Source organism: Mustela putorius, unplaced genomic scaffold (assembly GCF_011764305.1).
Source record: "Mustela putorius furo isolate JIRA1106 unplaced genomic scaffold, ASM1176430v1.1 tig00004007_pilon_pilon_pilon, whole genome shotgun sequence".
Taxonomy (NCBI): Eukaryota; Metazoa; Chordata; class Mammalia; order Carnivora; family Mustelidae; genus Mustela; species Mustela putorius.
In genome coordinates this window covers 1,149,630-1,166,740 of record NW_025422145.1, presented here as the reverse complement: position 1 = coordinate 1,166,740, position 17,111 = coordinate 1,149,630, and the positions used below count along the sequence as shown (strand labels likewise).

The following is a 17,111-nucleotide window of genomic DNA, read 5'->3' as shown; positions in this document are numbered from 1 at the left end:
TATGCCATCCTTCCTCCCATACGGCCATGCTGCTGTGACTACCATGGCTTTTTTCCCTTTCTAAAAACTCACAAACAGGGCGCCTAGGTGGCTCAGTGGGTTAAAGCCTCTGCCTTTGGCTCAGGTCACAATCCCAGGGTCCTGGGACCAAGCCCTGCATCGGGCTCTCTGCTCACCATGGAGCCTGCTTCCTCCTCTCTCTCTCTCTCTGCCTGCCTCTCTGCCTACTTGTAACCTCTGTCTGTCAAATAAATAAATAAATAAATAAATAACTCTTTAAAAAAAAAAAAACTCACAAACTTCTCTGGCCACAGGGCCTTTATACTTACAGGACCCCTCTAAGAACTCCTCAGAGAGTTCTTCCCCTGCCTCTTCCGATGGCTGCTTCTTTCTCATCATTTGGGTTTAAGCTCAAACATCCCTTCCAAAGATTCCTCACCATGCCCTCTAAAGTTCTGACCCCACTTCAGCTTAGTCTACTTAGTCTATTTTCTTCATGGCAATGACCCTAATAGGCAATTATTATGGGTTTACTGCTTGTAGCCCGTTAACTTGACTACATTTTAAACTCCTTGAGGGCAGGTAATGGGTGGTCTTGCCACATTTATATCTGGAATGTCTGGACTGTAATACGACCACTAGAAATGAATGAATTGATTACTTAAATCATAAAATAACCCAATATTTAGAGAGCAAGCACCTGTTCAGGTCAGATGCCACACTGTTGCACACTTTGTAATTTTAATTCATTTAACTAACTAAAATTTAAATTAAAAGTTTAAATTTTTAATTAATATTCCTTGCTATTCACTTCTTGGGAACTGGCATCTCCCACTGAAGCACCTGTCTACCGTGGAAAATGTGAGGTTCTCATACCATCTGGACCAACTGCCTTTAGAGTTGGGTATCTGAGTGAAGAGCCAAGAAGCCTCTTAAAAAGGATTTCTGAACCTGTGACCTTCGGAGTCCACATAAGAAAGCCACCACCAGGGGCGCCTGGGGGGCTCAGTGGGTTAAGCCTCTGCTTTTGGCTCTGGTGGTCATGGTCTCATGGTCTCAGGGTCCTGGGATACAGCCCCGAGTTGGGCGCTCTGCTCAGCGGGGAGCCTCCTCCCCGCACCCCCCGCCTGCCTCTCTGCCTACTTGTGATCTCTCTCTCTCTCTTTCAAATAAATAAAATCTTTAAAAAAAAAAAGGAAAGCAAGCAAGCAAGCAAGCCACCACCAGAAGAATCACCAGAGATGAGAGAACCCTTGCTTTTGGTTGTTTGGAAGACATAACCATATCCTTCCCTTTCATCCAGTTTGTCAGAGTTGGATTTCTGCCATTTACAACCCAAAAAAGACCTGATTAGCAACCATACTAGATCAGAGATAAGGTTACATTACAGTGCTGGCAAACGTGAGCAATGATGATTTGAGTGCTGTTCCAGCTACCAAATCTTGCCTCTGTTACCTCTAAGTCTCCTTGGCATACAACATACTCACAAACTTTTTTCCCATATCCCTGGAATGGGACTCTGAACTCTGCTCATCCCTTGGGCAATGGCTCCCAGACCGCGAATAAACTCAACCATCAACAGTAATTCCAAAAGAACACAATGGCCTGATAAACTTTACCTTTTTACTATCCAAAGAAGGCTCAGGGCCAGGTAGGCAATTGTGCTTAATAAATAAGCCAGGGGCAGATCATAGGTGAAGTTGTGAAATTTCACTCCATCAATGGTGTAATGTCCATAAAAGAGGCAGGTCTCCTCCAAGAAACCCTGAAACAAAGCCAAAGGCATGAGGTCACACTGGTTATGCTCACTGCAGGGAACCGGGAGACCAGTCTCTGCCTCAAGGAACCCACGTTTTAGTGTCATAGTTCATCCCTGAATTCCCAGACACTGGAACAATCCTACAGTTATAAGGACTGCTCAGCTAGTGTCTGGGGAACAAAGCATTGATAAAACCCCAAGCATTAAAAATACAGAGGTGGGGTGCCTGGGTGGCTCAGTGGGTTAAGCCTCTGCCTTCAGCTCAGTTCATGATCTCAGAGTCCTGGGATCAAGCCCCGCATCAGACTCTCTGCTCAGCGGGGAGCCTGCTTCCCCCCATCTCTCTCTGCCTGCCTCTCTGTCTACTTGTGATATCTCTGTCAAATAAAAAATGAAGTTTAAAAAAAAATACAGAGGTGTATGATCCAAAAATAAAATTAAGAAAATAATTCCATGTGCAACAGCAGCAGAAAGGGTAACATACTTAGGAATAGATTTAACAAATGAAGTATAAATCTTACATGTTTAAGACTAGAAAACATTGTATAAAATATTAAAAATCTAGGGGCGCCTGGGTGGCTCAGTTGTTAAGCAACTGCCTTCGGCTCAGGTGATGCAGCTGGGCTCCCTGCTCAGCTGGAAGCCTGCTTCTTCCTCTCCCACTCCCCTTGCTTGTGTTCCCTTTCTTGTTGTCCCTCTGTCAAATAAATATATAAAATCTTAAAAAAAAATTAAAGATCTTAAAATTAAAGGGGCACCTGGATGGCTCAGTCAGTTAAGCATTAGACTCTTAATTTTAGCTCAGGTCATGATCTCAGGGTCATGAGATTGAGCCCTGCATGTGGCTCTGTGTTCAGCATGGAGTCTGCTTGTCCTTCTCCTCCTGCTCCTCTCCCTGTCTCTCCCTCTCTCTCAAAGAAATAAAATCTTTAAAAAAAATTAAGATCTAAGTAAATGGAAAGCATACCATGTTCATGGACCAGGAAATTCACAGCAATCTCCAAACTCATCTACAGATTCAACACAAACCTATCAGAATCCCTGGTGTCTTCTTTGTAGAAATTTACTAGCTAATCCTAAAATGAACGTGAAACTGCAAGGGACCTGGAATAGCCAAAACAATCTTGAAAAAGGGGGCACCTGGGTGGCTTAGTGGGTTAAAGCCTCTGCCTTTGGCTCATGTCATAATCCCAGGGTCCTGGGATTGAGCCCTGCATCAGGCTCTCTGCTCAGCAGGGAGCCTGCTTCCCTTTCTCTCTCTCTGCCTGCCTGTCTGCCTACTTGTGATCTCTGTCAAATAAATAAATAAAATCTTTAATTAAAAAAAAAGAGAAAGAAATGGTGCTGCTGGTGTTGTACATAAACCATGAATCTTGGAACACCACATCAAAAACTAATGATGTATTTTATAGTGACTAACATAACACAATTAAAAAAAAAAAAAAAGAAATGGTGCTGAGACAGCTGGATAGCACATGAGAGAGAAAGAAAGAAAGAAAGATCAATCCTGGAGTCCTGGGATCGAGTCCCGCATCAGGCTCCCTGCTTGGCAGGGAGTCTGCTTCTCCCTCTGACCCCCCTTCTCCTCATGCTCTCTCTCTCTCTCAAATAAATAAATTAAAAAAAAAAAAAAAGAAAGAGAAGTTGAACCCCTACTTTATCCCATATGTCAGAATTAACTTATGGATCAAAGACTTAAATGCAAGAGCCAAAACTAGAAAACTCTTAGAAGAAAACAGAGGACCAAAGTCTTTATGACTTTAAATTTGTTCATGAAATCTTAGATAATGAGCACCAAAAGCCCAAGCAACGAAAGGAAAATAAAAAGGACTTCATCAAAATTACAGATTTGGGGGTGCGTGTGTGGCTTAGTCAGTTGACCATCTGCCTTTGGCTCAGGTTGTGATCCCGGTGTCCTAGAATGGAGCCTTGCATCAGGCTCCCTGCTCAGCAGGAGGCCTGCTTCTCCCCCTCCCTCTGCCTCCTGCTCTGCCTACTTGTGCTCTCTCTCTATCACTCTGTCAAATAAATAAATCAAATCTTAAAAAAAAAAATTACAAATTTTATGGGGTACATGGGTGGCTCAGTCATTAAGCATATGCCTTCTGCTCAGGCCATGATCCCAGGGTCACAGGAGAAAGCCCCACATTGGGCTTCCGCTCAGCGGGAAGCCTGCTTCTCCCTCTCCCTCTCCCCCTGTTTGTGTTCCCTCTCTCGCTGTGTCTATCTCTATCAAATAAATTAATTAATTAAGTTAAATAAATTTAAAAAATAAAAACTTTTGTGCTTCCAAGGACACAATAAAAAATCTGTAAAGACAATCCAGAGAATAGAAGAAAATACTTGTAAATCATGTATTTGATAAGGCACTTGTATCTACAATATATAAAGAACTCTTGGGTGCCTGGCTTGCTCAGTTGGTAGAACATGCAACTCTCGATCTTGAGGTTTTAAGTTTGAGAGCCCCACCTGGATGTAGAAATTACTTAAAAATAGAATCTTTAAAAAAAAAAAAAAAAGAACTCTTAAAACTCAACAATAAAAAGACATAATCCAGTTTAAAAATGGGAAGGGGGGGCGCCTGGGTGGCTCAGTGGGTTAAAGCCTCCGCCTTCGGATCAGGTCATGATCCCAGGGTCCTGGGATCGAGACCCACGTCGGGATCTCTGCTCATTGGGGAGCCTGCTTCCTTCTCTCTCTCTCTCTCTCTCTCTCTCTGCCTGCGTCTCTGCCTACTTGTGATCTCTCTCTCTCTCTCTCTGTCAAATAAATAAATAAATAAAATCTTTAAAAATAAATAAATAAAAATAAAAATGGGAACAGGGGGCGCCTGGGTGGCTCAGTCGTTAAGCATCTGCCTTCAGCTCAGGTCATGATTCCAGAGTTCTGGGATTGAGCCCCACATCGGGCTCCCTGCTCAGCAGGAAGCCTACTTCTCCCTCTCCCACTCCCCCTGCTTGTGTTCCTACTCTCTCTGTGTCTCTGTCAAATAAATAAATAAAATCTTTAAAAAAAAATGGAAAGAGGATCCAAATAGACATTTATTCAAAGAAGATACACCATGGGGGTGCCTGGGTGGCTCAGTTGCTTAAGTGTCTGACTCTTGATTCCTGCTCAGGTCACGATCTCAGGGTGGTGAGATCGAGCCCTACGTTGGGCTCCACGCTTAGCACAGAATCTGCTTGAGACTCTCTCTTCCTCTCCCTAGGCCCCTCCCCCACTTATATGAGGGCTCTTTCTCTCAATAAAAAAATAAAATCTTTAAAAGAAGGTACATAATGGTCAATAAACACATGAAAAGATAGATGCTCAACCCCATTACTCATTAGGGAAATGCAAATCAAAACCACAAAGATGCTCCACTTCATACAAACTACACTGGCTATAATCAAAAAGTCAAGTAAATACCAAGTATTGACAAGAATGTTGGAGACATCAGAACCCTCACACACTGCAGGTGAGAATGTAAAATGGTGCCACCACTTGGGAGAAGTTGGGCAATTCCTCAAAAAGTTATACAAGGGGTCACCATCTGACCTAGGATTCCACTCCTAGATATATACCCTGAAGAATTAAAAAGATCTGTCCCCAACAAAAACCTCACCCATTAACGTCCATAAGCAGCATTATTCATAATAGCCAAAAAGGTGTAAACCACCCAAATGTCCATCATGAATGGACAAACAAAATGCAGTATATCTGCACAATGGAATCTTTTTCTGCCAGAACAAGTAATGAAAGATTGATACGATGTCACACATGGATGAACCTTAAAAACATGCTAAGTGAAAGCAGCCTGAGATAAAAGACCATGTACTAGAGGATTCAGTGTTGATGAAATGTCCGGAACAAGCATTTCGTAGACAGAAAGTAGATTCATGGTTGCTTAGGGCCGGTTAGAAGGACTGGTAGGCGATATGGAAAAGGCGATGGAATTATTTTAAGGCAATGGAATTATTCTAAGATTGACAGGTGGTGACAGCACCTATACACTAAAAGAAAATTGAATTGTACACTTTAAATGAGAGAACTGTATGCTATGTGAATTATCTCAATAAAGCTGTTACCAAAACCAAACCAAACCAAACCAAAAAAACCCAAAGGTGCCCTATGTGAAAATATAGAACAGAAAAGTTCCTGACTCCTTAGGGTGGAAATAACTGAACACACCACATGTCTCCTTGGACAGTGGGAAAATTCTAGGAGAGTGGGAAGACAGTATATCAAGAAAGTAGAAATAGTATATACATAGTACAGAGATGTTCAGTATAGTGTTGTTTATAAAGGGGTAACATGAAAGCAACAGAGGACTTGCAAGACCATGAAAAAGCCATATTATAAAATATGAAGCAACACCATAAGAAGTAAGTACACGAGAAAGGTCAAGAAGGCTATGAGCCAGTATGGCCTCTGGGAGAGGTATTTTTATCTTTCATTCAATAAATTCTTAAATTCATAAATTTTTTAAATGATTTTATTTATTTTATTTGTAGACAGAGATCATAAGTAGGCAGACAGGCAGGCAGAGAGGTGGGGCGGGGGGGAAGCAGGCTTCCTGCTGAACAGAGAGCCTGATGTGGGGCTCGATCCCAGGACCCTGGGATCATGACCCGAGCCGAAGGCAGAGGCTTAACCCACTGAGCCACCCAGGTGCCCCTCATAAATATTTTTTATGATAACCATATATTCTTATATTGAATATTAAAGTGTTTTTTTTTTTTCCATAGGAGAAAAGTGTAGGAATAGAAGACTCCACCTAATTTTTCTAAGGGCTGGGGACACAGGCCATAAAAACTTGCCCAACTACAGGAAACCTGTTTCTATTGCCCCAGGTTGATATCAGGCTGTCATTGATATGTCCCTCCAAATAATGAAATATGATAGGGCAACGATCCAGTGGGCCTGGAAAATAATCTTTCTGATTTGATTATGAGCTCAACTGTTTTCAGCAAAGACAAGCCAGTGTCTAAAGATTCATTCATTCATTCATTCATGAGAGCGCGAGAGAGCATGCTCCAGAAGAGAGCAGGCGGGACAGAGAGCAGGCAGTGGGGAAGGACACGGAGAAGCTGAGCAGGGAGCCTGATGTGGGACTCGGTTCCACAACCCCAGGATCATAACCTGAGCCAAAGGCAGACCTTAGCCAAACGAGCCACCCAGGCGCCCCGACAAGCCAGTGTTTAACCTCTCTGACCAACTCTTCTGTCATCACATACAGTCTATGGAACATTTATTAAGTGCATCTATCAAGGGTCCTACAATTTTTCCTATAAGGAAGGAGGTTATACTGTGTGGAGATCCACAAAGAGAAACTTCTCTTGTGGAACGTCATCTGCACAAACAGGCCCAACAGTAGTTCTGGGACTCCAATCCCACTTTGCTTTCACTAGTGACCTTGGGTTAGTCCCTGAATTTCTTTCTTCCTTACATGTTTTAGACAGCTGATTCCATTTCATCTTTTGCATGGTGGACATTTTAATAATCACCTAACAGTCCCTTCTCATTGCTCCAAGGAAAATATGAGCTCAGAGATGTAAAAACTGCTTTTTCAAAATCAAATGCAGTGGACAGACTCAAAGCTTTTTACGTTTCGAAAAGTGGACGCTCAATGACATGGCATTTTAAGACCAGTAACTTTCAGAAAGATTTATTTTATTTTTTTTTTAAGATTTTTTATTTTATTCATTTGACAGACAGAAATCACAAGTAGGCAGAGAGGCAGGCAGAGAGAGAGGAAGCAGGCTCCCTGCAGAGCAGAAAGCCCTATGTGGGGCTCGATCCCAGGACCCTGGGACCATGACCTGAGCCAAAGGCAGAGGCTTTAACCCACTGAGCCACCCAGGCACCCCAAAGATTTATTTTATATATTTGTATTTTTTTTTTTAAATCTAAAGGAGTGGTTCTTCTTCCTCTTCTTCTTCTTCTTTTTTTTTTTTTTTTTTTTTTTTTTTTTTTTAAATAGGCTCTGTACCTCCCATGGGGCTCAAACTTCTTGCCCTGGGATCAAGAGTCACATGCTCTCCCCACCGAGCCAGCTAGGTGCCCCTCAAAAGGAGTGGTGGTGGGTTTTTTTTTTTTTGTTTTTTTTTAAAGATTTTATTTATTTGACAGATAGAGAGCACAAGTAAGCAGAGCAGAAGGCAGAGAGAGAGAGAGGGAGGCAGGCTCCCTTGCGAGCAGAGAGCCCAATGTGGGACTTGATTCCAGGGCCCTGGAATCATGACCTGAGCCAAAGGCAGCCACTTAACCCACTGAGTCACCCAGGCGCCCCTGGAGACATTTTTGATTTGTCACAACTGTGGCTGCTACGGGCATCTAGTAAACAGAGGTCAAGGACACTGAACTTCCTATCGTGTAAAGGAAAGGCCCCCACAACAAAGCAGTGTTGGTTCCCAAACATCAGCAGTGCTGAGGTTGAGGGAAAACCGGTCTAGAAGGCAGACACGGCCACTTTTCATAGCTACAACCTTATTTCCTGAAAAAAAGAGGGTTATACAAATGGATGCACACACAAAAAATCAATTTTTAGAAGAAAGAAGATAAAAAAAAAAAAAACAACTCTTGGAACTACGATAGGAAGGATGAACTTAGTTCCACTTCAGAGCAAGGCTTTAACAAACTGGGGTTACTTTGGATTTGGGGGAATGTATATGGACATGTATGCATGTGGTGTGCACACACACACAAGCATATATATGTCTGATGCATCTCTCTGTGTGTGACTACTGGGAGGCAGAGGTGTGGCTTTCAGCGGGGTGGTCTGGGACCCTACCATGTAAGGCTTTACAGTGTCTGAGAAATTAAATAGATTCTATCTGGGGGGATTTTCACTGATACTTCTGTCTTTGGGGGAGACTCAGTATTTTGTTACAAGTCAGTCCAAAGGGGGCTAGGACTAGGGAATGGCCAGTGGCTGAAAGTGACAAAGCCTGTTTTCTCTATGTTCTAGCCATGGGTAGGGGAACATTATCATTGCTGATGAAGTCCCTGCAAATTCTGTTTCTTTTACTCATATTTGTGTCAAATCCTGTGCCTGGCTCTCACTGCAGACAATCAGGAATCTGATCTTTAAAATAACCTACTTTCAGGGTGCCTGGGTGGCTCAGTGGGTTAAGCCTCTGCCTTCGGCTCAGGTCATGATCTCAGGGTCCTGGGATTGAGCCCAACGTCAGGCTCTTTTCTTGGTGGGGAGCCTGCTTCCTCCTCTCTCTGCCTGCCTCTCTGCCTACTTGTGATCTCTCTGTCAAATAAATGAATAAATAAAATCTTTTTAAAAAATTAAAAAAATAAAAAATAAAATAACCTACTTTCAGTCTATTGAGGGTCCAAATACAGAATTATGTTAAATACTTACCGTGCCAGAGAGCAAGTCTATGACATAACTATAAAAGTATATGAGTCCAGAGCTACTTATTGGATATATGGTGCACTGAACATCTGTAGAAAACAAAAACAAGATCAGTGGAAAAGAGGTTTACAGTTTCCACAACGTGTCTATCATAAATTGTATATATAGGCCTGCACATGTATGTTCCTTTAGAGATGTCACATATAATCATGTTTGGATGTTTGTGAATTTGTGGTTTTCTATTTGTAGTGCAAACCCCAATATACCAAGTATAGCACCATTTTCTCCCCTCCCTACACACCTGTTGATATATGTTTTTTCCTATATACTTTTTTCTATATACTTTGTATATACTATTTGTACATATTTTTTTTCTATATACTTTGTATGTAGGTCCACTTACATACAGTGCACATTACATACAGTGGAATCATTGCGATTGCGATTGTGATCACAATCATTGTGATTCCACTGTATGGACAACCAATTTTTTTTAATAAACAATTTTTTTAATTAAGAAAAAGTAGCATGGAAACAATCCAGGTGAAGGAAAACCAATTTTAAAAAGATCTTGGGGCGACTGGGTGGCTCAGTGGGTTAAGCCTCTGCCTTCGGCTCTGGTCATGATCTCACCGTCTTGAGATGGAGCCCTGCTTCGGGCTTTTTGTTCAGCAAGGAGCCTGCTTCCCCCTCTCTCTCTGCCTGCCTCTCTGTCTACTTGTGATCTCTCTCTCTGTCAAATAAACAAATAAAATCTTAAAAAAAAAAAAAAAAGATCTGTACGTGTGTGTAAATAAACACACAGCTTCATTAAAACAACCTATGCATTTACATATGCACAAATAACTAAGAAATTATCTGAATGTCAATTTTAATGACACTACCTTATCCTTGAACGGCTCATTCATCAACGGCTCATTTTCCTGTATCAGTGAGCTACTGCTTCGTAACAAAGAACCACCAAGTCTCAGTGAACAAGTCTCCATCAGCTTTCTCATTCATGGAGCTGCAACTTAAGTTCATTGAGTTGATGCAGGCTGATCTAGGATGGAACCCAGGCTTCCACATGGGCTCAGGTCTGCACCATATGACTTCATTCTGGGGCCCAGGCTGAGGCAATGGTTATCTGAGCAATGCTCTTCTCATAGGCAAGCCAACCACAGAAGACATTTCAAGCGAATACTCCACTGGACAAAATCAGCCACATGGCCAAGTGCAATACCAATGGGACAGAAACTATTCTCTCCCCACAGTGGGAGGCCCTACAAATCACAATTACAGGGGAGTGAAAAATTGAGGAAAATAACCCAATCTACCACCCCTTCTCTGGGCTTTAGTTTCCCCTTTGTTAAAGAAGGGAGTAGAACCAGTTCTGTCTGCCAAGGCCAATTCCAGTTCTGCCGTTTTATAATTCTCACTGAAGTCAGGCTCTGACTCCACTTGCCTACTTCTGGCCCCTAGCGCGGAGCTTCATACCTAGAGGGGAAACAGTAATGTCTGTAGAATGACAAAGACTCTCCGTGCTTTTGTTTGAAAACACAGGATGCCCCAAAGATGAGCCTTATGTTGATTATTCAATAAGAAAACACAGGTCCAGCACTTGGTGTAACATCTGGCACATGACTGGTGGAGGCCTGAGTGTCCCCATTACCAGACAAAAAAGTCTCAACGTAAAGTTACAGGAGTAGGTTATATCATGTTTGCTAAATTTTCCTTTTAGCTTGCAGTGCTTTCCTGATTTCAGCAAATGACTTGCTGAAATCAGGACTGGCCAAGTGACTTGCTTTGGGTAATGAGATGCAGCAGAAATGAAAAGTGTCATTTCCAGGCAGTAGCTTTAAGAGATGTTTGCCATTGGTCCCTTTTCCTTTGGACATAGTGACCATCAGTGGTCCAGAGAGAGGCTGCTCCATCAGCTTGGGCTCCAGAGTGAAGATAATACAGAACAAAGCCACCGCCCAATAGTACCGGGGTGAGAAAGAACCTTTTGTGGTTATTAGGTGCTGAGAGTTACGGAATCACTTGTTTCTGCAGCATACCCAAGCCCATCCTAACGTAGGCACCAACAACTTAGAATACAAAGATTCCCAGAGAAGGAAGCTGTGTAGACAGGTACACAGCCACAAGAACATTCTCACAGCAAACCAGGGCTTAGACTCACCTGTGTCTTCGGACGGAATGAGCACAAAGGTGCTGTTGGTGATGTTGTATTTGGTGAGCAAGACTGGGAGCAAAACCAGCATAAAGATGATCAGAAATATCACCAAATTCAGCAACACCAGAAACCGCAAGAAGGAGAAATAGGACTGAATCCCAGTGCCAAATTTCCCTGGAAAAAAGAAATCCAGACATCACTGACCAGGACTATTGACCCACATGCATTACCCACAGTAGAACCAATCAGCCGAAAAGCTGAATTTCGAGTAATATTGATGGGAGAGTGAAGAAGTATTTTGGTTTTCTACCATTGGTTTTAAGGTTCTCCCTCTTTCTAAATCTACCCTTGACCTTGAATTAACTACTTGACAATGTTGAGGCAGGACTCAATATCTATCTTTTCTTATATGAATATCTAATTGACTCAATGCCATTTTACTGAAAAGGCTACACTTTCCCCAGTGGATTAAGTGAGTGCTTTTGCAACGAACCATAAATGTATGACTCCAAATAAAATAAAATAAAATACAATAAAATAAAAGTATGAATAAAATAAAATAAAATAAATGTATGAATCCATTCCTGAATTCTGACCAGCCATGCGCTAAACAAAAACCTCCAGGAAGGCCACCACTAACCAAAAAAGGAAGCTGGGTATAGTGGCTGAACCCCTGGGCTGGGAAGCTTGGATCGGCCTGGATCAAATCCTTCAAATCCTGGGTCTGCCTCATCTTAGCTGAGTGGACTTGGATAAGTATTTTAACCTCCCTGAGCCATGCAAATGATGCCTACAGGGAATGCTCTTATGAGGATTAACTAAGCCCATCCAAGGAAAACGTTCAACACAATGCACGGCTCACAGAAAAAGGTCAGTCAGGGTTAGCTTTTATTATTTGGCTCCAACTGTGATGCTATACTTAGATCTCAGAAAAAGTACAACCAGACGATTAAGTTTTAAGTGAGCCCACGAAGCCCCTGGTGATAGAGTTTACATTCCCCAAAGAAAACAACAATTGAAAAAGGTACTTCATTGAGTAAGTTACCAAGAGTATTTTATAGGTCTTAAAATAGTAATAATGACAGCATTTCTTCCATTCATCCTGCCACATTCCCTATGAACTTGACAAAATTCCTACATTAGCAGATTTGAGGAGTTGTTTGTAAATCGTTTTTGCTTTATGGTAGAAACTATGTCATCCTAAGAGGTATTTTCACCCTGGCTCTGCTATGTCACCCAAGTGTTTCAATGTTTTCCCCTAATTTTTTATTTTGGCGCAACTTCCAGTTTTTGTATACTTGCTATGGACTGAATTTTATCTCACCCCTCCAACCCCCACCCCTTCGCCCTACGGTGAAGCCCTACCCCCTAATGTGATGGTATTTCAAGGTGGGGCCTTCGGGAGGTGATTAGGTTTAGATGAGGTTATAAGAGTGGGTCTCCATGATGGGGTTTAGTGGCCTTACAAGAGGGATCAGAACTTTCTCTCTCTCTCTTTCTCCTTCTCTTTCTCCAAGAGCACACAAAGATGAAGTCATGTAACGGTCATGTAAAGACACGGTGAGAAGGAAGCCTGGTCTTGAACTTCCAGTCTCCAGCATTTTGGGGCACCTGGGTGGCTCAGTCAGTTAACTGTCTGCCTTCAGCTCAGCTCATGATCCCAAGCTCTGCATGGGGTGAGGGGCAATCAGCAGAGAGTTTGCTTCTTCCTTTCCCTCTCGCTCTCACCTTCTGCCACTCATGCTAAAATCTTTAAAAAAAAAAAAAATTCTGTTGTTGAGGTCACCCTGTCTATGGTATTTTGTTACAGCAGCCAGAGCTGACTGACCATACTACAACCCAATCCTTACCCATGTGGAAAAGTAGGGATCTTCAATATTTTTAGGGCCATGGGTACTTTTAGCAGTCTGGCAACGCCTAACGAACCCCATCTCAGAATAACATTTTAAATGCACTAAGTAGGGGCGCCTGGGTGGCTCAGTGGGTTAAAGCCTCTGCCTTCGGCTCAGGTCATGATTCCAGGGTCCTGGGATCAGGCCCCGCATTGGGCTCTCTGCTCAGTGGGGATCCTACTTCCCTTCCTCTCTCTCTGCCTGCCTCTCTGCCTATTTGTGATCTCTGTCAAATAAATAAATAAAATCTTTTAAAATAAATAAATAAATAAATGCACCAAATATTATATGTTAACAAACTAGAATTTAAATTAAAAATTGGAAAAAACTTGGGGTGTCTGGGTGGCTCAGTGGGTTAAAGCCTCTGCCTTCAGCTCAGGTCACAATCCCAGGGTCCTGGGATTGAGCCCTGCATCAGGCTCTCTGCTCAACAGGGAGCCTGCCTCCCCTCTCTCTGCCTGCCTCTCTGCCTACTTGTGATTTCTGTCTGTCAAATAAATAAAAAATCGTTTTAAAAAATTGGAAAAAATAAATGGAATCATATATTTTGCATATATATATATGACAAATAAAATAAATATAACAAATAAAATACAAAATGAAATAATAAATGTACCAAATATAGGGGCACCTGGCTGGCTCCGTCAGTAGAACATGGGACTCTTGATCTCAGGGTTTTAAGACTGAACCCCATGTTGGGTGAAGAGATTAGTTAAAAAAAAAATAAACTCTTAAAAATAAATACAAATGGGCATACAGTTATAATACTAAAAACCAAATTTGTGCTAGAATAATACATGAGCATCTTTATTAGCACATTAAATAATAAGACCTAGTGGCTGATCTTGCAGATTCACTGCTGCAATTTCAAAGTAGTGATGAGCATGAGTGATATTCCAAGATAATACAACCAGAAGGGAAAGGAAAATAACTGATTTTCCTGGGGACGAAGACACAGGTTCTGCTAATTCTAACGTGTGCCATTGCTCCCATTCATCGTGGAAGGAAGTGCCAAATTTCATCTAGAGGTTAGAGAAAATGTAGCTGTACTTTCCCCCAGGCACAGGGGTCTCCTGCAGAGGAGCACGTGCAGAGAGGGGGTTTAGTACCTTCTATGCTTCGAATGTCCTCCCGCCACAGCTCCAGGTGGGTGGTCATCTCACGAGCCTTCCCTATGAACCTCTTCCAAGACTTGCTGCTGTACCGTTTCCACTGGTCCCACTCAGATAAATACTTCATTTGGGTCTCCTGAATGTTCCTGCATTAAAAAACAATATGACAGGGGTGCCTGGGTGGCTCAGTGGGTTAAAGCCTCTGCCCTCAGCTCAGGTCATGATCCCAGGGTCCTGGGATTGAGCCCCACATCAGGCTCTCTGCTCAGCAGGAGGCTGCTTCCCTTCCTCTCTCTCTGCCTGCCTCTCTGCCTACTTGTGATCTCTGTCAAATAAATAAATAAAATCTTTTTTTAAAAATTAAGGAAAAAACCCCAACATGACAATGATCATTAAAGCGTCCTTAAGCCTCAGCATCAAATAAAACCCCAGCCAAGAGGATGTGGAAAACCTAGAGCCTTCCTACACTGCTGGTAGAAATGTACAATGGTGTGCCCCTAGGGAAAAGAGCCTGGATATTCCTCAACACGTTGAACACAAAATTACCACTATGACCCAGCGATTCCACTCCTAGGCAGATATCCCCAAAGAACTGAAAACAAGGGGGTCCCAAACAAAAACTTGAACACTGCAGCACTATTCACAATAGCCAAAAGGTGGAAACAACCCAAATGGTTGGGAAAATGGTGGGAACCCAAAACCCAAAATGGTGGGAAACAACCTACCAACAGATGAATGGACAAAAAAACCTGAGGCATATCCATCCATACCATGAAGTGCCGTTCAACCGTAAAAAGGAATAACATACAGATACATGCCATAGCTTGGGTGAGTCTTGAAAACATTATGCTACGTGAAAGAAGCCAGGTACAAAAGGTCATATATTGTATGATTCTATTTACCTGAAATGTCCAGAATGGCAAATCTACAAAGAGTAGATCAGGGGTTAGCAGGGGTGAGGGGAGCGGAAACAGGGAGGGATTGCAGATAACAATGAGGCTCTACACAGCTGCAGAGCCACAAGCTGGAAAGAGCCTGGGTCCCTAAATGACTACAAAGTTCCCCCTTGATCTGAAGCCAGAACTGATGTGAACAAGAAACAAACTTCTAATATGTCGAGCTACTACATGTTTGGGTAACTTTGTCGCTGCAGCTTGGCTGACCCTGAGTCATACATTTCTAATTACGTGAACTCTTCAGGAAATGCATTCCATGCATAAAGCACACCTCTGCCCAAAACATACATCAGATGGCTTCTAGATGGCCACCAAACAAACCTTAGCCTCCGCTTCTCAGAGATGTTCAGTGCATACTTCCGAATCGACTGGCTATTGAAGTTTTCGGTGATTCCTCCCTCCAGCTGGGAGCTGTAAGAGTCTGTTGGCTTCAGCAAAGTGCCACTTTGCTTGTCTCGGGAAAGAATGGTTGTCCTCCTGCGTGCAATGGACCGATAGCTTGGCAATTCTTGAAGGAAATTAACAGGTGGAGAAGAAAAGCCACTGGAATCCACAGAGAGGTTCTCTGGGCAAGAAGAAAAAGAGAACCATCATTGACCACAGTGAGCTTGGGAGCCAATTAAAAAAAAAAATCTTTGTTGGGTGCCTGGGTGGCTCAGTGGGTTAAGCTGCTGCCTTCGGCTCGGGTCATGATCTCAGGGTCCTGGGATCGAGTCCCGCATCGGGCTCTCTGCTCAGCAGGGAGCCTGCTTCCTCCTCTCTCTCTCTCTCTGCCTGCCTCTCTGCCTACTTGTAATCTCTGTCTGTCAAATAAAATAAATAAAATCTTTAAAAAATAAAAATAAAAATAAAAATAAAAATAAATCTTTGCATACCTAAATTGTGCAGATGGTCACTAGCTTGCACCACTGACAAAAGCATTTGTGCTTTCATTATTCTATTTACCAGGATGGTGATCGGGACAATACCATCATCTGCAAACAGTTCACTTTCAGCAGCTGTGTGTGCAAATACGCTTTAGGTTACATAATATCTAGGTTCTAGTGTTTGGATGCAGCCACTAGCTAGATGTGTGACCTTGGGCAGTTATCTGAACTTGTTTACATTTGTCAGATGGGACCAGTCCTATTTGCCCCAACTATCTTTCCAAAGTATAGGCTATAATGATTTGTAGAACTCCAAAATAAAGCATTACTCAAATGCATAGTGATACCATAAATAGTAACAATAATAATAGTATTGACAGAGAACTTCCTGTGCACCAGGCACTGTGTTAGGAGCTTCACATGCATTCATGGATCTGGGCTGGCTGTGCGATCTGCTCAGACCAACAGAATGCAGCAGAAGTGATGCTGGCCAGTTCTAAGCCTTATCAGCTTCTCTGCTCTCTGGATCCCAGCTGTTGCCATGTGAACAAGCCCAAGCTACCTGCTAAAGGTTAAAACCAGTGGAGCAGGGACGATCACCCCAGCTGAGACCATCCCAGGCTGGCTTGCAGCCTGCTGTCACTCAGCTGACCACAGAGGCTCACACATATTGAGATAGGTACAATTATCAATCCCATTTTACAGATGAGAAGTTTGATGGGTTGCCCAACCCCATGCCAGTCCTCAAAGCTCTGCATGGTCGGACACTCATCTGTGTCTAGAGGGCTCTTTGCTCCCCAACTACATATTTTTTAAGATCTTTCAGAGACCAAGATGGTTTCCTCCTCCGATTTCCTCTTCCTCAGAGCCTTTGCATATGCTGTTCCCACTGTCTGCAATGAACTTACCACACCTATTTATCCTTTTAGCTCTGACTCACATGTCATTTCCTTAGGGAAACTGCCTCTGCCCCACTGCACTATTACAGGTGCCTTGTTACACATTCCCCCCAACACACACACA

The 17,111-nt window shown here is 42.7% G+C and overlaps 1 protein-coding gene across 5 annotated transcripts in view; it reads right to left on the bottom strand.

Annotated features, from left to right (window-relative positions):
* TMC7 (transmembrane channel like 7) overlaps nucleotides 1-17,111 on the bottom strand; it is a 54,805-nt gene that overhangs the window by 22,688 nt on the left and 15,006 nt on the right. For 4 of the 5 annotated variants that reach the window (XM_045072122.1, XM_045072121.1, XM_045072120.1 and 1 more), the window contains exons 2-6: nucleotides 15,544-15,787; nucleotides 14,264-14,412; nucleotides 11,269-11,436; nucleotides 9,114-9,196; nucleotides 1,620-1,765 (exon numbers count right to left, since the gene is read on the bottom strand). In XM_045072122.1, the coding sequence (XP_044928057.1) occupies nucleotides 1,620-1,765; nucleotides 9,114-9,196; nucleotides 11,269-11,436; nucleotides 14,264-14,412; nucleotides 15,544-15,787 (790 nt within the window). Of the gene's footprint in view, nucleotides 1-1,619; nucleotides 1,766-9,113; nucleotides 9,197-11,268; nucleotides 11,437-14,263; nucleotides 14,413-15,543; nucleotides 15,788-17,111 lie in introns of those variants that run through there. The other variant, XM_045072123.1, reaches the window with a different exon arrangement.